This window comes from Podarcis liolepis (assembly GCF_965112155.1).
Source record: "Podarcis liolepis genome assembly, chromosome: 1".
NCBI classification, from domain to species: domain Eukaryota; kingdom Metazoa; phylum Chordata; class Lepidosauria; order Squamata; family Lacertidae; genus Podarcis; species Podarcis liolepis.
In genome coordinates, this window is record NC_139554.1 from 86657207 (window position 1) to 86681103 (window position 23897).

A 23897-nucleotide genomic window follows, 5' to 3' on the forward strand; every position below is an offset into this window, starting at 1 on the left:
TCTCCGCTCCTCCGCCTGCAGCTGCTGGGTGACCTTGGGCCAGTCACACTTCTCTGAAGTCTCTCAGCCCCACTCACCTCACAGGGTGTTTGTTGTGGGGGAGGAAGGGAAAGGAGAATGTTAGCCGCTTTGAGACTCCTTAGGGTAGTGATAAAACGGGATATCAAATCCAAACTCTTCTTCTTCTTCCCCATTAGCTAAAGTGGTGCTTCAGGTTAAGAACAGTTTCAGGTTAAGAACGGTCCTCTGGAACGAATTAAGTACTTAACCCGAGGTACAACTGTACTTGTACACTTTGTCCCCAATCCTTAATTCAAGTAGCAGCATGGTGAGAAAAGCTAGAAAAATATAAATGTGAATGTTGGCAAATTAATTTGAGCTTGGAGAAATTAACAGGAGAATGTCCCCCTCTTCTTCCCCTTCCCCCTGCATTGCTTCACTTCTAACTATATCCAGGCATCTCACTAAAATGGCTCGCTGTCTGACAGATGCTTTTAGAGTAACCCAGAGCCCACTTGCTAGTAGGTAGAATGTTGCTGCAATCTAAGTGTCTGCAAGAAAAGCTAGCAAGGTTCTTCCTTCAGTGGCTGTCCCTAGGATGTTTGAGGCAACATCTGACCCAGAACTTGCTTTGCTGGTGGATTAGCAACGGAGACTGTCACCCAGTGGTGCAGTGAAGAAATGAACCTTTAAAATAATAATCCTTAGTCTGAGGCCCCATCTGCAGTATGCATTTAAAGCAGTGTAATACTACTTTAACAGTCACTGCTTTTCCCAAAGAATCTTGGGAACTGTAGTTTGTTGAGGGTACTGAGAGTTGTAGGAAACCCCTGTTCCCCTAACAGAGGTACAGATACCTGAATGGTTTACCAATCAATCCCTGTTCCCAGGGAACTTTCGGGATGGTATCCCAGTGAAGGAAATAGGTGTCTCTTAACAACTCTCCATATCCTTAACAAACTACACTTCCCAGAATTATTTGTTAAAGTGGTATAATAGTGCTTTAAACATGTGGTGCAGATGTGGTCCAAGAACCAAAGGCTGCCTCCAGGGGATCAGTATTTTGCAGCAGAAATTCAAGCACATGTGAGAAATTTAGGTTTGTGCAATGGTGCAGCAAACACACATTTTTTTTAATGGACATTTTGCAGTTTGGAAAGCGATGGGCAAATGCACTGGAAAGTGTGGGTTGAATAAACAACAAATGGGGAGATGTGTAACCTTCACACAAGCAAAAAAAGAATGAATGCTCAAGAAAGACAGGACAAAGTGGAAACAAATCAGGAGGAATGCTCAATGAACAGCTTGTCTGGAGGAGCCCAAAGTTGATGCAGGAGGGAGATCCGTGTTCATTTTTATGTACCTTCCTTATTCACATATGGGGCAGATCTGGTTTTTCACAATAAAATGTGACACGTAATGGTGAAGGGAGCTGAACCTTCCCCTACTATACTTCTCCTCACTTTGTGGCTTTGAGTGTGCCCCTTTTCAAGTGCTGAAGCTGGAGTGGGAGAAAAGTGCCTGAGAGCAGCAGAGTGTGTGTGTGTGTGGGGGGGGGGTAAGTGTGTGTGTGTGTGTGTGTGTGTGTGTGTGTGTGTGTAGGAGGGAGCAATCAGCTACCCACACTTGTGTGCCCCTTTTGATGTTAGCATTTGTCTCACCTGTATTTTATTTGTGAATGGGGGAGGCATGTGAAGAATCAGCCACCTCACCCCATCTAGTTTGCCACCCCCCAACTTCTCTCCAGTCACAGGGAAGCAATTTTGCTGCACTTTAAGGATATGCATTATATATCGGCTGGTGCTTGCTGATGTTGGATCCAAGAAGTCCTTAAAAACTATCTCATTTATTTGTTTTTGAATGGTATTTATGAGTAGCCTTTCAGCTGAAGTACCCAGAGCAGCGTACATCGAACCATAAGAAGACATGATAATTAAAAGCCTTCAATAAAACCAAAGAGCAGCAAAACATTACATGGCATAATGTTTCAAAACCAGCTGGCACCTTGGAGCTGTTCCATATGTCGCATTTTGCACTCCCAGATATAAAACACAAATTCATAGTGTCATTTGTTTTTGTTTTTTAAATTGAGCTCAAGAGTGCAAAATGCATACTACCGTATTGGCCCGAATATAAGCTACACCCGGATATAAGCCGCTCCCTTAAAATTGGAGGGGGGGGGGAGAATTCCAAAAGGCACTCACCCAATGAAGGGCAATCACACAAAGGGGGAACACACACACACACACACACACACACACACACACACGAGGCTTGCCCAGGGAGGGTTGGGGGTGGGAATCAAATGGGGATTAACAAGCACCTGTCCCATTTGAGGTAGAAAAATAATTTGGAGTAGAAATGATATACAGTTGAAAAAGAAAACCAAGGAACTAGAGGAAGGTGTGTGTGTGGGGGGGGGGGGAGTCACGGGATTTGGAGAATCCCATTTTATAAATTTGATACTGCTTTATGTATAGTTTTCTTTGTTTATGGATGTTATTGCATTTGTTACTGTCTTTTTTTATTTTTCTGTTGTTACTTTTGTTGAAAACTTAATAAAAAATACCATTAAACCAACCCCCCCCCCAAGCACCTGTCCCAAACAAGCACACTCTCACCACTGAAGCCCACGTGGTCATCCGCTGCCGAATACAGTAACTGGAAGACGCCTGCTGCCCAGCTGTAAAGGAACTGCCTCAAGCTGATTGGAGATTGCAGTGCATAGGACACTGCTGCTGTGTAGGAAAAACTTTGCGTGGGCAGCAGCCACTGCTCAGCTTGGGGGAACACCACCTCACAGCTGATAGGCTTCTGCGGCACATCCGGAGCCCGCGTGGTCCCGAGTGCTGCAGCCAAGCTCTGCCAATTCCAACACCGCCGCTATCACAGACCGGCTGATTGGCTCCCTGCAACAGTGCACCACCTCACAGCCGATCAAAAAGCCAGTTTTTGTAAGGTTGCGAATATAAGCCGCACTTTAACTTTTCCGGGTCGGAATTTGGAAAAAAAAGTGTGGCTTATATTCGGGCCAATACAGTAGCTAGGGGATGAAAATGCTTATTGGGCCTCACACATAGGGTAAAAACTATCATTACATACTTGGGGTCCTTTGCTTCCTTCATGTGTGGACAGTGTGTTTCTTGGTGCAAATTGAGATGTGTGACATGCTGTTGGATCTCCCATGTCATTCAGTTTCTAGAACTGTAATTTCTGTGGATTTCCTGGCTGGCAGAAAGGAATTTGTCCCTGGACATGCGGAGCATTCCTTTTATTATCAAGGAGCTTCCATATTGTCTTCATCACTCCCTTTCTGGGCTTAGGTAGCATAGTAATAACAATAACAATAACTTTATTATTTCTACCCTGCCCATCTGGCTGGGTTTCCCAAGCCACTCTGGGCGGCTTCCAACAGAAGGTTAAAAATACATTAAAACATCAGTCATTAAAAAACTTCCCTAAACAGGGCTGCCTTCAGAGGTCTTCTAAATGTCGCATAGTTGTTTATTTCTTTGACATCTAGTGGGAGGGCATTCCACAGGGTGGGGCGCCACTACCGAGAAGCCCCTCTGCCTGGTTCCCTGTAACCTCACTTATCGCAGTGAGGGAACTGCCAGAAGGCCCTCAGCGCTGGACCTCAGTGTCCGGATTGAACGATGGGGGTGGAGATGCTCCTTCAGGTATACAGGACCAAGGCCATTTAGGGCTTTAAAGGTCAGCACCAACACTTTCAATTGTGCTTGGAAACATACTGGGAGCCAATGTAGATCTTTCAATAGTGTCTTGGCAGAACTGCTTCACTTTCTCCAAAGAGGTTTTGTCACTGCTTGGGTAGTGTGCTGCAAGAGTAACAACATGCATTAGATGAGGTGGATGGGCAGTCCTTGGTGATAAAAGCAGGGACTCCACAAACTCTGCTTAGTAATTTCTTAATCCATTCACTGGTTTCAAAATGGAGAACTCTTTTACTTCTTTTAACAGCGCTGTTGCTCTTTCCTTTCCTCCCTGCAGCCTGAGGACCTTGAAGCATCCACATCCCACACCTTCAAAGTGAAGAGCTTCAAGAAAGTGAAACCATGCGGAATATGTCGTCAGGCTATTACCCGGGAGGGTAGCACCTGTCGAGGTGAGTGAGGCTGGGCATGGAAAGGTTGGAATGTGAAATATAGCTCGTTCGTTGGGTGGGGAAGGAGAGCTGATTCAGTTTGGTGAACAAACTGTATAATGGTACTGGCCAAAATATGTAGCACCCTGGACAATCTTCGCCATCCTCAGCCAAATGAAGAAGCAGTGTTCAATAGTGTGAACACACATGAGGCCGCCAGCTTGCTGAAATGAAGCACATCTAGATCTAGGTCCATGTTTCCTGGGAAAAAGGTGGGATATAAATCTGAGATACAGAGATATAAGCTATAGCAAGGAACAGTGATGTCCCCATTTTACAAGTGTGGGGAGGAGGGACCATGTGGAGGTTCTAGAGCTCCAGTAGATGTGTACAGATGACTGCTCAATCAGTGATGAGCTTCTAACTTACTACCATGTTCATGTAACCATGTCCGTTACACATTCTGTCTGTCTATAGTATCTGACCATGTAACAGAGCAGACACTCGTAGATATATGGGAGAGCATAGGCACCCTGAAATTCACTATGTGGCTAAACACTAGAAGTGTCCTGCATCCATATGGCAATACTGCGGTAAGTTGACATGGGGTGATTGTGAAGCAAATACAGTGGTATCTCGGGTTAAGTACTTAATTTGTTCCGGAGGTCCGTTCTTAACCTGAAACTGTTCTTAACCTGAAGCACCACTTTAGCTAATGGGGCCTCCTGCTGCTGCCGCGGTGCCAGAGCACGATTTCGGTTCTCATCCTGAAGCAAAGTTCTTAACCTGAAGCACTATTTCTGGGTTAGCGGAGTCTGTAACATGAAGCGTATGTAACATGAAGCATATGTAACCCGAGGTATCACTGTAGTCATTTTGTAGCCCCTGTGGGTAATTTTGAAGCCAGTGAGGAGGCGGGAGCAGAGGTGAAATGATGCAGATAACGCTTTTTACCCTAACGCTTCATGGTGTTTCCAAGGCTTCCTAGGTCTTCTCAATGGTATTTCAGTGACTGTAGTTTTGCAGTTGGCCACAGGATGTCACACTTAGCATCTACTACCTTTTCGTTCCATGGTAGCTTTGTGTGAATGAAATGGAACCACTGCTTGGTGCAGTTAATTACCCACATTCAGTTGTGGCAGGAAAGGTGCCAGAAGGGGCATGTTGGTGATTTTCATAGCATTCCATTCAATTTCCTTACCAGGAAAGTTTGGATATGGTGTGAATGTGGTGCATAATTCACTTCTGATAATTGGCAAATTAACCTGAAAGGCACAGCTAGGAATCTAAAAGCAAAGTCCAGGGGACCATATCCTTCCAGGTCTGTGAATAGCACAAGCACAACCATAGAAAAATGGGTGCAGAATCATCTTCAGACATTCAGGTGTTTTGACACTTACACCAATTGATTGGACGGATACATGATGAGACTCAGCAGTTCATTCATTCATTTATTCATTCTTTCATTTTATTTGTTTGCCACAACCCTCCCCCCCTGCAAATAGCAGCCTGCAACAAAGAAACAGAGTTGCATTTCAAATGAACACTATAGAAACAATTCCATAATAACATAGCAAAATAGTAACAGTAACAATTTCATAATAACATAACAAAACAATACCATAGTGACAATTTCATAATAACATAGTAAAACAAAAATACAATAACATACAACGCTCCCACATTTCAGTACTATAAATATAACAAGATTACTTAAACAACATGTAGCATCCAGTAGCAAAAATAACAAGGGAGCTTTACAGTTTCACCTTAGTCCTGGAAACACCCCTCCCATGATGTTGCTCCCATATGAACTTTCTGAACCCCATAGGAAAACTTTGCCATGCCAAGCAATCACGGAATGTGGGAAATGGGTTTCTGAGGTGGAAGTGATCCAGCATGCTAGCTGCACATGGTAGGAATTACAAATGAACATAAACAACACACAGTGGGCTTAAACATGTGGTAGATGTAATGTCTAGACCAGATTTGAAGAGGGTGGGGGTGCAATCTTTAGCAAAAAGGTTAGAAATGTGTGCTTCCCTGATACCTATATAGTTAACTATAATACTGCTATTCACAAAGCATTTACTCATCTAGGTGTTCTGTTTGACCGCTAACATATTTTGAAAAGATCCCTAACCCCTTTGCTAGCCCACGCATGTGTCGTGTGTTCATGTGAACCCCAGGAATTGCTGAACTGCTATGGCATGGAGTATGGGCTTGGTAAATAGGGTAAGCACTTAAAAATGTGATGGGTTGCATTTGTAAGTAATAGATTTTCATGTTTCAGTGTTGCATTTATAATGATTTGGTATTAGATCCTCATCTGCTGGCAGCGACTTCAGCTTTTATCATGCCTAATAGATAGAAGAACATGCTTTGGAATTCTGCAGTCATGACCCCAAAAAGAATTATTGCAGGCAACTCCTGTAGCTGCAGGTTTAAGCACTTGTAGCCTGTTTGTACTCCAGGCTGTTCCTTGAGAGTTTTGCAGCTTAGTACAGAGAGTGGTGAAGATATCCCCATACAAAGTCACAGTTTGCTGGTAGGGTATTTCCTTCGGAGCCATGTTACCTATTGCAAAAAAGTGGTTAAGAGCGGTAGACTCATAATCTGGGGAACCGGGTTCGTGTCTCCGCTCCTCCACATGCAGCTGCTGGGTGTCCTTGGGCTAGTCACACTTCTCTGAAGTCTCTCAGCCCCACTCACCTCACAGAGTGTTTGTTGTGGGGGAGGAAGGGAAAGGAGAATGTTTGCCACTTTGAGACTCCTTTGGGTAGTGATAAAGTGGGATATCAAATCCAAACTCTTCTTCTTCACCTGGTTTAGCCAGCCAGTTGAAGTTCCTGGGGTGTGGCTGCTGTCACATGCTGATAGCTTCTAGGAGTCACAGGGTGGGGACCAAAGGTGGACAAACTACCCCAGAAGGAACACAGTGTGTCCCCCACCAGAGGTACTATCCCTCCCCTAACACTCAATACACTCCTTCCTTTGTATAATAAGCTGTTTTCTCTCACATATCCCTTTCCGTCCTCCATCCAGGAAAACAAGAGGCATTATCAGATTTCAGGGACACATTCTAGTCAGGCAGAACATTTGGGGCAGGAAGCAAGACCTGCTAGAGATGTGGCTTGGGGAGAGTTCAAAGGACCAGACAGAAAGGCCTGGAGGGCCATATCTGCCTCTAGAACCTGGGGTTTCCCATCCCTGTCATAGGCCAATTCCCACTCTTAATAATTCAATACAGCTCTTTCAACATTTGCTGCTTCTGTTTTTAACACTCTTTCAAGAAGAAGTATGTGATACCCCCTAGCCTTCATCTGGGCTCTCATACAGTCCAGGCTAGCTATACAAGTTGGAACATATCACACACATTTAAAATAGAAGCAATGAATGTTAAAGATCTGGCAGCACTTTCTAGGAAAGAGCTGGGATGTGAATTGACCTACTGTGTTTCATCAAATACACACACACACACACACATGCACATATATACCATCGTATTTAGTAGCCCCTTAAAATAAACATCCCTTCCAGAGCACACTTTAATTATATTTGCTTAGGATGTTGCTGCCATGTTTGAAATGCTAATTGAGTGAACACTGACAGCACACAATTCTTCTGCCCCCCTTCCCCCCCTTCTGGCGCTTTTGAAATCTGCTCTTGACTGATTTTTAGCCTAAATCAGGATCCGTGTGCGCCCCACAAAGAGAGCTTTCCAGCTAAATGTATTCTCTTAGCCTCCCTGTTTCTGCTCCATGTGTGAAAAGACGCAAAATGCAAAGTATCCCGGCTCACAGCTGCAGTCCATGTTTCATATTGGAGGCACGACTCCTTAACACCAAAGCCCTACCCCTGGCTCTGTCAAAACCCCAACCCAGGTCCATTTTGAAAAATAAAAAGCTTCCTTTCACCCAGTAAGACAAGGAGAGCTTTTCCTGCAAGCTTGGAAAGAGCTGAGATGGGCACCTGGGGTTTATTATTATAAAGGTTTGGGAGAAAATGTTAAGGGAAATAGCCCACCTGCTTAGGATGGAACAGTTCCCTCCTCTGTTAGAAGGCCTCTGCTTGCCCTCCCACTTTTTGTTACATTCCTGCACATAACATATAACTTAAAACGTTAGGTGGGATAAGAATTGACTCATGGCTGAGGCCCTGCAACCCTTTGGCTTTAGCAGAAGAGTCTGCTTTTTATAGTTTTAACTTGTTTATTTATTTTACTGGTTTATATATAGTTTAGGGCTCACAACATTCATGTTGCATTCAGCTTGCAAGTGGTTCATCATCACATAGCCTTTGACTTTGCACCCTCTCCAAACCTTCTGAAAGTGAGTTGAGCGATAGCATGCAAAATCATGGCTGCCACTTTGTGATGAATCACTTCTGCAACTTGTCCATGTTTTGAACACAGGATGGTTGGGTGAACTGCCCCTTGGTGGTCTCTGTGGAGGGCAGAGGAAGCAGTACATTTCAGTTTAGTAACTCTTAAAAAAATAACCAGAGCTAAGGTGGAAAAGAGAAAGAAACTTGGAGGCATTCATTCAAACCATCACAAGTTACAGTTTTAGCTGAAGGTAGCTCTGATTGTTTCATATTTGCGTAGTGCACTGCTTTGTAAGTTTAGAAACTCCTGCACTCTCAGCCAGAATGGGTTTTGTCGCTGGTAGAAGGATGGTCTCTGGGAGGGGAAGGATTCTTCTGCACAAATAACATGGATGAGTAAAGTTGAGCAGGAGGTTACTGCAGGAATGTCAGGTCATTACCTTCCCGTCTTGCATGTGACTCAGAAGAGTGCACATGTGCCGGAAGGAATGGGATGGCCCACTGCAGACCCCAGCAGCTCACGCTGTCAGTCTGACACAGCTGATACAGATCAGGTGGAAGTCACTGGGCAGCGAGTTGTGTTCATATGTTCAGCCAAGTTCTTTTTATCGGACCTGGTCAGGTGCACAGTTCTCTTTCCGATGTCTCAGACAAGGAGGAAATGCTTATTGAGACTTCAACAATGCCCGCTTCCTGTGTTCCCTCAGGCAGGAAACAAGCGCAGCAGCAGAGAATGCCTGAGGGCTGATTAAGCCACCAATCTTTGCTTGGAAATCTGGGCTGATTCAGGCTTCTCTCCCTCCATTGCATGGCGCTTGCACGTCCTACCCTGGCTGCAGTGTGGAAGGGAGCAGCCACAGCCCCTCTTGCATCTAAACAGGAAGCCCCAAAGAAGGCACTTCAATGTTTTAACCTAATGGCATGTTTGCTGCAGAAAGTCTAGCTGAAATTGTATCTTCTTACCATGCATGTGTGCAGGTACATGTAGTCTGGCTTGTTCTGCAAACCAAAATTTCAGTGGCACATCCATTAAATTAGAAATATTTGGGAGAGCATAAGTGGGCTCCACCAGGGGTCCCCACTTGCTACTTTGTGAGCTTCTGTTGGTGCTTCTTTTCTGAGCATGAGCACTAGGAAGCCTTTACTGCCTGAGATAAATAAAGCCTCTGACAGTTCTGCTGCTCCAGAGGGGCAGAGAAGGTGGCAGAAGTTGGGAGAGGAGGAGGAGGTGGAAAATGATGGGAGCTTTCAGGAGAAGTCCATCTTAGTCCAGCAGCTGGAAGTTTAAGAGAAAGCTCCAGAAGCAGGCACACAAAACTTAAAGAGGTTGACTTCTCCAGCTTTTGAGAACTCTCCAGAAGCAACCAATCTGAAAACACTGATGGTGAAGGTGGCTAGTCTGCCTCACTTTTTAAGTAACTGGATTGCTCAGAAGTCCTATTATATTTATGTAGCATTGATGTGTATGTTTTTGACTTTATAAGCCATTATTTACTGAAGCTAGGCACAAGTGTTGCCCTTCCCATCTTTTTCTCTGTGCTGTGCCACTTTTTGGTTTGTTTTGGTTTGCGCAAAGTGTGTGACAACCTTTAATGTTGCTTGCCCTCCACCTTTGCTTGCAACGTTACCTGAGCTCACATTTAACAAAGGGGGAAGCTGAAGGGCGATGACTTGTCCCACCGAGGATTGGCTCATACATGAGCGTGCCCCACTCATATTTCTCAACATGTGGGTGAATGTATAAATGGATCCCATGGTTTTCAAAAGATGAGTGTCTTGAGATAGTTTGAGGTAGTTTGGAAGTTCCATTTGCGGTCTTGGATGTGAGCTGACTCACTGAGACTTGCTAGTCATCACTTGATGGTGCAGCGATTAAATTAGGAACATGGATATAGGAATTGAATTCTTCTAAAAGCTGAAACCCAGTATTTTGCCTGCTAAACAACACTGATTTCCTGTAACTTGCCTATTTATGCGTCAGCATCTCATATGACCCGAAACAGCACTTGCTGCTTCCTGTTCTGCTGGAGAGCTAATAGCTGCTGGTTTTATTTGCAAACATTTCTTGGTCATTAGTTGCATTACAAGCGACTGGACTGTATCAGAAATGAGAGCTTAATTTGGGTAAAATATTAACAAATGCAACTGTTTCTGGAGAAGTTCTCAGATTCTTGTAATTCCAGAGTGCTTTTCTTTACTCCCAGGAGGCCATTACTGTCCATTTCCAGATAAGAATGGTAAAGCTTTATGCCAGCTAAAAATGCTGTAGAAAAACAATTAAAATTAAACAAGAATAAATGAATTCAAGAGGAACGGAGCTGCTTCTCCTCTGGCTTTAAGGACTTGGCACCAATGGGAATTTGGATTACCGTACCTCTTGGCAGTTCTTCAGCGATTTGGGCTCTCTGAACCTTTCAATGTGCTTCCCTTTGAGTGGCTCTTGGGTAGCTTGGAGAAAGAGAGAAGCTATAATGTTGCAGTGGAAACAGGATAGCCTTTATTTGACTCTTTCTGCAGTGCCACTGGCAGCTGCTAAATGGAGTCTGTTCCCTCCTCCTGCTCCTAACCAAAGTTAGGAGAATCTGGAGATAATGGCCAGATTCTCAGGATGAGCAGTGGTACATGAAAAACAGGACATATGGAACAGCTCTCTGCCCCCACCCACAATGCAGTGCCATTTTAAGCGGCCACCCAAACACTGCATGCTAGTGTGTGCCAGGCTAGAGGTGGTGCCATGGTTGCATCTTATCATAACACAGTTCCAGTCATTATCATGCCATTGCCATGCTCCACTAAATTGTATGGCTGGAAAGGACCCAAAAGTCATCTAATTCATAAGCCAGCACTTGACACAATTGTATTTGTTTGCTTGCATAATGTATATCCTGCACCTTCAACCACTAGGGATACTCGGGTGCCCAATAATGCATACAGCAACAACAATTAAATCTGCAAACTTATAATTAATTGCAGTAAAAACAAAGCAGTACAAATAGTAGCAGATGCTTAATAATGGCAGCCATAAAATCAACCCTACTGCTTGCAGTTGGAAAATCCAGATATGATCAAACACAGCACTAAGGTGTCTTATTTTTATTTTCCCAGATATCATTCACTGAGCCCTCACTCAATTAAGCACCTTTTTTCCAACCTGATCTTTTTGAGTTGGAGTAGTTTGCATGCAATTGTGTAACGGCAATCTTCTTGCGATGAATAACTGCTGGCCTTGCAGCAGCTGTTAGCAGCCAGATGTTCTATAGGCAGGCACATGATGATGTGCTTGGCAGATCCACCTCCATCCTACCCTGAGTGATGTAGTGCATGTAACCCTTCAGCACTGCTGCACTTTTTAGGCAATAGGTTGGTGCACAGCACCAGCACCAGCACCAGCACCAGCACCAGCACCAGCACCAGCACCAGCACCAGCAGAAACTAAGCACAGGCTCTGGGCTTCATTGTCCCCATAGTGCATTGTGTTACAGCTTTATGAGTAGCCCTGAGATCCTACATGCTGCTTGGCTGGTGGGCTGTCTTGGTATCATTTGGTTTTGGCATATTTGTAGATTGCCTTGGGTGACCTATTTCAGAAAGACCGTATAAAAATGTTAAAACTAAATAGCTTTGGGTTTTTAACCTTCCTGTTCATTTCTAGTTGCAACTGGCCATTATGCACCTATTGATTAATCAAAACAGAATGATACACCTATTAACATGCCTCTCAAAAAAACAAAAACAAAAAAATCCTTTGAATTATGCAGGCCTGAAGACCATAACAGTCCAGAAGAAGAAAGAAGCTTGATGGTTTGCATAATTCTAGTCATGATGGTCATATTACTCTGTCATGAAACTTGGAAATATTAAGTTGGCTGTGTTGACAACTGAGGTATTTAAGAAAAATTGAATGCTGGGGGCTTGGCTATAAGCCTTTACAAAGGAATTCAGTGAAAATTCCTCAATTCTTGTGGGGATAGGTGTGTGTGTGTGTGTGTGTGTGTGAGAGAGAGAGAGAGAGAGAGAGAGAGAGAAATTGACTGGAATCCACCGGCCTCTGTCCACTTCTGATCAGCTGAAAAGGTTGGTAGGAAGGCTCAGGATGACTAGATAGTTCATATAGGAACCTATACACAGAGAGATTGTGTATAGAGCAGGGAACTGAAGTGCCCCTTTCTAGGCCTGTTCAGCTTTTCAAGATTAAGTATGCATGCTATGGTCAAGATATGACATTTGGGTGAATATGTATTGCTCTGGAATCATTTGCTGGCTGTCACATTCAGTGTCCTGACCCTGAAGTCCCCCACCCTTTGACTCATTTTGCAAGCAAAGGCAAGAACCCTGGAAGAGATATTTTAATATTTACATATGTTTGGATTGCGTCCATACATTTTTGTTGAAAACAAAGCTGTCAAAAGATATCTGATATTGTTTTAAATTTTTATATATCTTCTTCATTTGAGTGACTGTGGGCCCCCTTTTCAGGACCAAGGTCCTTTCAAACCCACTTTCAATAAAAAATGTAACAAAATAATTAAAACCACCTATAGATTAGAACTTTTTAAAAATTTAAAAACCAACAGAGCAGCACAAAGCAAAAACAGCATAAGTGATAACATGACAGCCTCTAACGTCAGATACCATTCCAATAGCAATAATAAAACCAGGTTTTAAACCCTACTGGCTACCTAACCAAAGGTGGATTGAAAAAAATATATATTTAGGGCCTACCTAAAATAAAACTGGAAAGGAGCCAAACATACCATATTTTTTGCTCTATAATACTCACTTTTTCTCTCCTAAAAAGTAAGGGGAAATGTGTGTGCGTCTTATGGAGCGAATGCAGGCTGCACTGCTATCGCAGAAGCCAGAACAGCAAGAGGGACTGCTGCTTTCACTGCACAGCGATCCCTCTTGTTATTCTGGCTTCTGAGATTCAGAATTTTTTTTTCTTGTTTTCCTCCTCCAAAAACTAGGTGCGTCTTGTGGTCTGGTGCGTCTTATAGAGCGAAAAATATGGTAACTCCTGGGAGGAGTTCCATAGGTGAGGGATCACTGCTGAAAAGGTCCTTCCCTTTCCTGCATTCCCTCAAGCCTGATGGTACCCAGTGGTGCACCTGCAAGATGGGCAGGCTCATATGGATGCAAGTAACTTGACCCCTAATCATTTAGGGTTTTAAAGGTCAGAGTCGGCACTTTAAATTGGACTTGGACGTTAAGCAGCAGTGAGTTCTTCTGAACAACAGAGCTAAGGCTGCCAGCATAGGCTCACTTCCTTGGGAGTCTTCCCTTTTGTCACTTTTGCTACCTGCTGCAAATCTTGTTTCTTTTGAGTCCCTCCAGGTGTCCCTTTTATTCCGCATGGGGCGATCACACTGCTTCATTTTCAGTCAGTGCATATCACATAATTGTTCTGGTTTATTGTTGTTGTGCTATAGCAATAATGTGGTAACATTGGGGAGGCACTGCAGAACAAACTAAAGTATAATAAATCCACTTTAGATAAGGCTAAGCAGAACAAAGAGAGTTTCATGGATAAGATTCAAAAACTGTTGGGAGGGGTAGATCAGCCCAGATACTGATAGCCCACTTCCCAGAAAAGTACAGTTAACAAGTCTGGACTTGGCTGCATTCTTGTCCCAAGTCTCTCTCTTATTATTTTTTTTTAAGAGAAGGACAGAGAGGGCTGAGGAGAGTCCAAGTGCCCTGGCTCCTGCTCCTCTTCTGCTCACTGCTAGGCCAGGTTTTCTCTACTGTTCAAATCTTGGCCTAAAAATGCAAAGGTAACATATCCTGTATAGCAATCCCCTGCTCCTGTAACCTTTCCTTGCTAAGAACAATGGCTGTCTTGTGTATCAAAGTAACAGATGCTGTTTCTGGCAAGGGCTGCAGCCGCCAATGTAAACCGCTCTGGGGTGATTGAACTTGACCCAACCCAAGGCTTTGCTGGCAACATACCAAAGTTTTGGGCTTCACAGGGGTGGGCTGGGGAGGAAAGGGGAATGGAGTGGGACTTTGCAGTGCATAAATCTGGAAATGTTGCCCCTCGACAGGGCCACGTCCCCATCTAGAGTGAATTCTGTGCTGGTGTGCAGCACTTAATCCGGGTTAAAGTAGGTGCTAGTTCGACTTGACACCCAGCTGTATTCATTCCCATTATAATAAAAGTCAGTGCCTCCATATTAAACCATATTCCCCGGAAAGAATTACACAGCAAGAGAGTCTTTTTAAACTGTACATAGCCATAAGATTTATTAGGAATAGTGTAGAGAACCAAGCGTCCACTTTCTTATCATCTGTACCATGAATAAACAACAGGCTCTTTACCAAAGATGAAGCTATATTTTGATTTATTTTTTTAAATGGCTGGTCTAGTACTACTGCTGTAAACTCAAGTCTCCCCTCAGCTTTGCAGGGAGATGGCTTTAGGGAAATCTCCTCTCCCCTTTAAAGCCCCAACACACGCAGACACCTACCTTCAAAGTAAGAACAACAGTTCTGGAGTACCTTATAGGACCATTATATGGATTTATGAGAAAATGTTCACAATGTGCTTTGAAATGCACTATAGCCAGACTGGTGTATATACACCGCAAGATCTCTTTAGCGAAGGCAAAGTTTGTGTTGGATGTAGTTACGTGCATTAGAATCGCCTCTTTGCTAAGTGCTCATCCAATGGGGCTCAAGATCAGCCAGTGACACATTAAATATTAACAGAGCAATAAACCTTAAATGCATACCTTCCCCCACTGTGAGGGTGAACATCTTGTTTAGCAATGAAGGCCACCCAGGAAATTCACCATGGGCCAAATGATGATATGTCACTTGTATATTGTCAAAGTAACTCAGCCACAAAAATCTGAAAAATTGTGCTTGTGTATGTTGTTAGTTACCAGGCCACAGTTGGGTGGAGATGCAGGGCTGCTTCTTTGTCAGAGCAAAATTAGGAACTAAACCCTCAAAATCATGCAAAATCACAAGATGCTATATCATCGAAAAGCATGTTTGTTGTTTGTCCTGTGATTTCTGAGCCCCATGGAAACAGGACTAATTGATTATTTGTTTTGTTTTTCCTGTAAACAGAAAGGGGTAGTATTTGGGCATGTTGGGTGTACATGGGGTGAAGATGGGTGGGTGGGAATAGGGCACATCAAGTATCTATACATATAACTACTATCAGGTAACAGATCTTCCATTTTTGGTACATCTGGTGCCTGAGTGGTGAGGCTTAGGAGACCTGGCCTTACACCAGCTCTCCCTCTCCATGGTTTCTCCATTGGCAGACCTCTCATTCATTGGGCACACTTGGTGTTTTGATGATGTCCTTCTTCTCTTTTAAAAAATTAATCATTTTGAAACAATAACAATACTTCAAATACAAAATGCAGAATTGGTATTGACTCCCACCTCTGCCATGGTTGATTTTGTTAATTTCTTTTCCACTAAATATTCTAATTTTCCCCATATCTTATTTTTTGTCAGTTTTATAATGATAATTTAATAATAATAATTTATTATTTATACCCCGCCCATCTGGCTGAGTTTCCCCAGCCACTCTGGATGGCTCCCAATCGAGTGTTAAAAACAATACAGCATTAAATATTAAAAACTTCCCTAAACAGGGCTGCCTTCAGATGTCTTTTAAAAATAGGATACGTACTTATTTCGTTGACATCTGATGGGAGGGTGTTCCACAGGGTGAGTGCCACTACCAAGAAGGCCCAATATCTCAATATTTCTTACTGCTGAATTTCATCTTTTAGTGTTAACTTTTTAATTTGTTTATGGTAAGTTTCCAAATAATCTTGATGATATCCTTCCATCTGCAAATGAAATACTCCATTCTTTTCCTGATTTTATTCCCCCATCCGCCCTTAATTAATTGCACTGCTGCTGCAATCAACTTCACAATTCCATGCATTTCTCCTTAAAAAACAAAACAAAAACCCAACATGACAGGATAACAAACAGCACTGGACTGTGCTGCCAGTATGCCATACAGAACTCCCAGCAAAATGGATATAACAGTTACCGTACTTTGCAAGACTGGCTTAACTCATGCTCTCAGCCACAGCCCCCCTTGCCCCTGTGATAAATGGACCAAGAGGTTCTTTCTCCAGACAATAGTTGTGTCGTGTTCTACCCTTCTCTTTATTTAATTGTCTAGACCGACTTCATAAATCCCAGTCATTCTTCATTCACTTCATTCACTTCCCCTCACAGTGCTACAATCAACCCTTCTTCCCAGGGAGTTCTGGGGATTTTAGCTCTGTGAAGGGAATAGGGGTCTCCTAATAATGATAGCTCAGTTGGTAGAGAATGAGGCTCTTAATCTCACGGTTGTGGGTTCGAGCCCCATGTGGGGCAAAAGATTCCTGCGTCACAGGGGGTTGAACTAGATGACCCTCTTGGCCCTTCCAGTTCTACAACTCTAACACCTTTCAACACTCTTAACAAACTACAGTTCCCAGCAGGGCCGGATTTAGGTTTGATGAGGCCCTAAGCTACTGAAGGTAATGGGGCCCTTTATATGTCCAGCTGTCAACAACAAATTGTCACTGTTTTTTGTGTTGAATGTATGCTATATGGTAATTTATGGACCTAATAGGTATCTTAAGCCATTCGAACATAACAAAATATGTATTTTATCAAAGTAATTGTTGAACTGAAATACAATTAAGAAGTAGTATATTAATAGTGAAATACAATTTATTTCCCTTTAAAAAATTTTTTGGGGGGCCCCAAGAGAGTGGGGCCCTAAGCTATAGCTTGTTTAGCTTATACGTAAATCTGGCACTGGCACAGCATTCTCGGGAGGAAGCCATGAAACTGCTTTAAATCTATAGTGCAGCTGAGGCCTTACTTTTTTGGTTCAACAAGGGGAGGCAGGCATTCCCTTGCCTCCCTACTCCAGATTCCTATGACTGGTCCAGCAACTGGTGGCCCTGTAACTACACCTGGCCAGCAGATGGTCACTGTTGGTCTGCAAGCCATACTATGGTTCTTCAGCAGTAAGCTACAAATAATATTCAAAGGATGGTACCGCACGGCACATAATCTAGTGCAACATATTCCCCTTTGCTATCTTCACTGAGACTGTTCCCACAGCAAAGGCAGAAGAGGATGGGTATGGCTGACTTACGCCTTAAAGCAAGATCCTGGATATGTTTAATCAGAAGGAAGCTCTGTTTGCTTCAGCCGGACATTTCCTAGAATGTAAGGCAAGCGTGGTGTGGTTATTGGCATGTTCTTTGTACCAGGACAGTAGTCGGGTGCATTCCATTCCTGGCTGGCCCTTTCCTTTGGTAATTGTGGGCTTGTCCCTGCTACCGCTTGTGCTGTGCTTTCTAGGCACAGTTCCGATAGGTTTTTTCTTTTGCAGACCACTTTCCCTGGGAAAACCTGTTGTTTACTGGTGGATCGCTGTTTACAAACCTGAACTGGGTTTTCTGTGAATTGGTGTTTGTTCCGATTCAGAAGTAAACAGTGGGTTTTCCTGGGGAAAGCGGCAGGATGAAAGAAAAACCCTTTGGACCCATGTCTAGAAAGCAGGAACAAGCAGAAGAAAACATGGGACAAGTGTGGGTGAGCCCTCTCTCTCTCTTTGTGTGTTCCATTCCCTGTCTTCTCTGCTTGCCTTGGGGTTCCTTTGCCCTCTGTTGTTTTGACAGTGGCAAGTTTGGACGGTCTCTCCAGTGCTTGATCTCAACTGGGGTAAGGAGTCCAGTTCTGGCAATGCAGTTATTCTTCCCCAGTGGCGGCAACGGTTGGCTGGCTGCCTCTCTTCCTTCTTTTTCTTCACTTCCTCCTCCTCCTCTTTATATTAAACATGCTTGTGCTGTTGTGCACTGATAGGAAAAGAAAACGTTATATTAAAAAGTGTGACGGAATGCGTCAAAGGAATTTTTAAAAATTATTTTAATTTCAGCATTTGCCTTTTAAAGCAATGGTGGGAGGAACCACACTGCAGGACCCATAGCTGCTTTGGGCACCATTTGGCAGAAAGCTGGGACACAGATTTAGCAAATAAATAAATAAAATAAAAGAGTAGCCTGGCACTCATGGAAGGCAGTGCAACCAGGAAATGTTGGTACATCTCCACCCACAATAGCTCCTCTTAGCTGCTGTAATAAAGCTTTGCCACTTCCTGATGGATAGGAAATGTACTGCATTTTTTAAAAAAGTGCTATGAACCAAAGAAGGATAGAAGAACAACAGGAGAAGTATTGGATTGCAACAGTTTGGCAGTGATGTTGTTTCAATTCTTTGTAATATCAATGAATGAATGATTCAAATTTGAAAGAAAAAGGGCTGGTGTGAAAGCAAGCTGTTATTTGCCTCCACTAAGTTTATCACTTGGACAGCACCGTATATGTTCAGTATGGAATAAAATAAATTATGCACCCAGACAATTCAGATTGTGTGCCAAGAAATACTGAATTCTACAACCTAAATAATTTATGGTTAGGCTTGTCCACCTTTGGGCATTTTTAGCTGTTTATCCACTTTCCCTCCATTCAGTTTAGACCAGAATAGACCACAACTGCATGTATTTGAATTTGTATAGGAGGAACAGCTTCAGTCCTTCTTGCCATAGGCATTCCTTTTAGTATTTCCCTGCCCAAGAATTGTGCAAAAACACACAGCCAGGCACTTGTAGATTTGCTTGTGAAGCATTTGGTTTTTGTGCAAATCTGATATATGGCTATGCTCCTTTCACGCCTTTCTGTTGAAAAAAAGAAATGAAAGCAATTGTACATTGTCAGCACCGACTTTTCAGATTGCTGCTCAGGATATCTGGTACAGAATTTTTTTAATGTGGTTTGCTTGTGCAGTTTTCTGTTTTTGTGCAAATCTGAGGGATTGAGGGGGGGAAAAAGAACCTCTATTCAGGAGCATACCAGTTATGAAGTGAAAGCATTGAAGAAGTAGTGGACATGAAAAGGGGAGCAGCAGAAAGTGACAATTGATTCACCCACCCCAAAGCACCAAAACAAATAACCTGCAACCCCAAATGGAGCAGTTTGAACAAATCTGATTTCCTGCAATTTACCCATATTGGGTAAACCTGAAATTACTGGGGCATTTACATGGGAATGCAAAGAGCTGCACACAGATGGTGAACTCCAGTGTGAACAAACCCCAAGTAGTACAAGCGTGCATTACTTCTCTTTATTTTGCATAATTTTCAGGCTCTCCCCTTTTTTTGCAGAATTTGATTTTGTTAATCATGAGGAGGAAGAAGCAATTATTGAAGGTTCTGATGTTTCATTCCCACCCCCTAGAAATCTTATTCAGCCACCATTCCAGTAGGCATTGGCCACAGATTTCTAAGAGCAGTAATGTAAAATGAAATCTGGGATTTCTTTAAAGCACTCTGAAGCCTGCACTCAGTATCACATTCTGTGCCTTTTCTGTTTGTCCTTGTGACATAGGAGCATACACAGAGCATTTCTATGTAGGGGCTAATGCACCTCCATGCATGGTACTAAGTTGGCCTTGCAAGTTGGGTTGGGAGCGTTCTTTCCCAGACAAAATTGGATGGCACTGGGAAGTGATTTTTATCAGGAGCTCAAGAGCTCTACCAATGTGGTGGGTTAGGGAGGCAGAGAGAGCATGTGATTGTGGAATTAAGGCATTCCCATGACATTCCATGTATGCATTTATTGTTCAGGAGTGCACCATGCTCCCCGTCCCACATGGAATGTTTTATAGAAGGTGCTTTGAAATGCACACAGCCTCCTTGCAGTGCTTTCTGTAACTGCTCTGTGCTCACACAACTTCAAAACCTTAGAGAGGAGCAAAAGCAATGCATCTGGCTTTGCTCTATCTCGGGCTTTTCTTTTTTAACATAAAATATTTTTTAAAGCCTCAAGGCAGTTTAAGCATGAAAAAAATAATCTCCCCCCCCCCAGTCCCCCCCTTCACTTCATCCTCAAGCTTGTGAGGATTTTGATCACACAGAGCCTAGGGCTTGCCAATCAGAAGGTCGGTGCCATGGGATGAGCTCCCATTGCTCGGTCCCTGCTCCTGCCCACCTAGCAGTTTGAAAGCACGTCAAAGTGCAAGTAGATAAATAAGTACCGCTCTGGCGGGAAGGTAAATGGCGTTCCCATGCGCTGCTCTGGTTTACCAGAAGTGGCTTAGTCATGCTGGCCACATGACCCGGAAAAACTGTCTGCAGACAAACACCGGCTCCCTCGGCCTGTAAAGCGAGATGAGCAACCCCAGAGTCGTCCGTGACTGGACCTAACGGTCAGGGGTCCCTTTACCTTTATCATCTAGGTGAACAGTTTGTGATTACATTCTCCTAGGCTTTTGGCTAAGATGAGCTGGTGTTTTGTAGGGCTGGGCTGGGGGATGATGATGGCTCTCAATATACTTTTGAACTCCTGTTTCCATCGAGCCCATGTGGAAGGGATGCAACTCAGTGATAGACTGTTTGCCTAACATGCAGAAGGTCCCAGGTTCATTTCCCCACATCTTTAGGTGGGATACTTCTGCCTGAAATCCTGGAAAGCTGCTGCCAGTCAGAGCAGACGCTACTGAACTCAATGGACCCAATGGGCCGAATCAGTATAAGACAGCGGTCTGTATCCAGGGGTTTGGGATAATGGGTGCTGAGGTCCAGCAACATCTGGAGGGCACCAGGTTGCCCACACCTTTTGTAGGAGATAGAAAGCTGGACTTGGACCAGAGATGGTAGTGGTTTGAATCCTTACCTGGCTTACCTGGCTGCAAAGCCTGCCCATGTCTGCACAGCTAAGCAGTGGTGGCAGATTTCTAATTAAAATGTGTTCAGCTTCAACTCTCAACCACAGCTCTTATTAGAAGGGATAGGAGGCATAATAAAGTACTCACCTTTCTGCTCATTTTATGATATGAGTTGATTGGGAAGAGCTTGTTATTATGATGCCAGCTAGAGCAGTCTTTGGAACAAGGGGCTTCTTCACACTTGTATTCAATGTGGATAGTAAGCTTTCCATAGCTCCATTAAGTGTCCATTGTCCATTTTATGTTGTCCTCCAAATCACTGCCTTCCCACACTTTCCCCTCTGTCAATCTAGATTTTCTTACACCAGGGACATTCTGAAAAGGCGAAGGTATGAGGAAATCTGGATTGTGGGAGGGGGAAGTGTTGGAAGCAGTGATTTTGAGGGAGAATGTCATATGGACAGCAGAGAATGAATGGAGGCACAGGAAGCTTGCTATCCATATTAAGTAACAGCATGAATGAGCCCATATCTTGCTCCTTCACTTGTTGCTGGTCTTACCTGAGTGGAGAATGCTGGGGTTGGCTGCAGAGGGCAGTGAGCTCCACATTAGATGCGGATGCCAAAGAAGCCACAGTTCAAAAGTAGAGTGGGATGAGAGGCCCTTTGCTGAATCATGGTACAGTGGTACCTCGGGTTAAGTACTTAATTCGTTCTGGAGGTCCGTTCTTAACATGAAACTGTTCTTAACCTGAAGCACCATTTTAGCACCATTTTAGCTAATGGGGCCTCCTGCTGCTGCTGCACCACCAGAGCACGATTTCTGTTCTCATCCTGAAGCAAAGTTCTTAACCCAAGGTATTTCTGGGTTAGCGGAGTCTGTAACCTGAAGCGTATGTAACCTGAAGCATATGTAACCTGAGGTACCACTGTACTTTCAAATGTAACATTTTAAAACATAGTTCCTTGTGAATTGGCTTGTCTTATTGGTTAGTTGAGCAGACTAGGACTTTAGTGGTTGGCCTGAGGCAATCCTACTTCAATGTCCTCAGTTCTTCTTCTGCAAAATGGGAACAAAATGGGCTCTTAGGAGGAAATGGATTGTAAGGACTTTCCCCAGCCTGAACAGCCGATATAATAAAATAATGACTTTGCTGCCTTGCTGTCCAGTGAGCTTTTGCAACAAGCATTTGAACAAAGCAAAGCAAGGTGAGATGAGAAAATTAGGCCAAGAACGCTCATCCTTTTGTTTCCTAAGCTGGTTTTTTTTTGGGACAGTGGGAGGAGGGAGGAACAATCCCCCCCTTCTTTTCTTTTCCTGGTCCTGTTCCAAATCCATACAACCGTAAAGTGATGCTGCCTCCTAAGGAGGGGAGCATAGCCTGTACATTTTCAACATTCTTGCTGGAGTTAACGACTTAGAAACATGACTCCCCAAAAGAGGGAGGGCTCGGCCCATTTGTGTGTGGGGTGTGTGTGTGTGTGTGTGTGTGTGTGTGAAGTTTAGTCACGAAAGGAGGGGTGGAAATAGGAAAAAAATGCACAGCCTCAGGGCAGCCTCTGACAGCGCAGTGGGCTGGCAGGCAGCTCCCAAACAATGTGCTTAGTATTATCCCCAGGACTGGAGCTGTCGGAGCAGGCTGGCGCGTACCTGTGCAGCCTGGGCTATCTTTGGCTAGGTGCCAGCGTGCGGAGAGGGTTACTTCCCCCCTCCCTCTGCCTTCCCTCCCTCCTGCGTGTGGTGTGTAGCCTTTCTCCCCCTTCTCGCAGGAGTTGTTCAGAAAGCCTGGAAGCGGCTCCTTTTGTAGCACAGTCTAGGGTTGGGTGGAGTTTTTTTTTTGTGATTTCCCCTCCCTCTTTTTTTTTTTTTTTGGAGGGGGGGATTTGCTCATCTGTTCTTTCTTGCCTTGCTTCCGTTTTTTTCCCTGGGTGAGGCCCCTTTTCTTCCCCAGTTTCTTGAATGTTTCGGTTTGAAACGTAAGATTTCTTGTTTTTCATTTCTCTCTTCTTCCACCCCTCCCCTCCCCTCCCCGCTCCTTTTCTGTTTCCCGTACAGGTTGCAAGCTCTCCTGTCACAAGAAATGTGAAGCCAAGGTAAGAGAGAGCCTTGTTCCTACTCTCATTGTCTTACAACAACATTGCGGTTTGTGCTACCTTTTCCTTCTGTCTGATGTGAATCTTCTTTGAAAAGTCATTTGGATGAGGAACAGGGAACTTCTGTTGCTCTCCTTTCCCCTCTCCTTCTTTCTCTTTCTCTTTCTCTCGCCCTCCTGCTTCTGTACTTTGTTTATCTTTTTTGTAAAAGAAAATGCTGTGATTGTTCCTCAAGGTGAAATTTGCCAGGTTCCCACCAGGTCTGGAAGTTCTTATTGCAAACTCTCGGGGAGCACCTCTGCCCCGAATTGCTTGCAAGGAGAGGAGGGCACCTACCTTGATCTGCAATGTTTAATGTTTCTTTTTGCAATAAGTCTTTTGAAAAAATTCTTCCCGGGCCAGCGTTATGGCGGTCTGCCTCATTTTTCCCCCTTTCTTTCTTCCCCTCCTTTTTTCCTTTCCCCAGAGGAGGCTGCTATATTAGCAGGAAAGGTTTGCTAAAGCTCTCAAGGTGAACGATCTTTCCTCATCCACGGGCAAGGCTATAAAATAAATGCAACCACCTGAGTATTATTCTGTCCTTGCTAACTCACTTTAGGAGGTCGTATGCCCTTTGAAGCAGTCAAGGATGCCTGGGGCAGTTGAGTTGAGCTACAAAAGAATCTCTC

General features: G+C 43.9%; 1 protein-coding gene across 25 annotated transcripts in view; it reads left to right on the forward strand.

Annotated features, from left to right (window-relative positions):
• The window catches only part of TNS1 (tensin 1), a 331981-nt gene that overhangs the window by 107012 nt on the left and 201072 nt on the right, over positions 1–23897 (forward strand). For 20 of the 25 annotated variants that reach the window (XM_083487986.1, XM_083488019.1, XM_083488029.1 and 17 more), the window contains exons 2-3: positions 4012–4126; positions 23192–23229. In XM_083487986.1, the coding sequence (XP_083344112.1) occupies positions 4012–4126; positions 23192–23229 (153 nt within the window). Of the gene's footprint in view, positions 1–4011; positions 4127–22702; positions 23065–23191; positions 23230–23897 lie in introns of those variants that run through there. The other 5 variants (XM_083488025.1, XM_083488003.1, XM_083488023.1 and 2 more) reach the window with 5 other exon arrangements.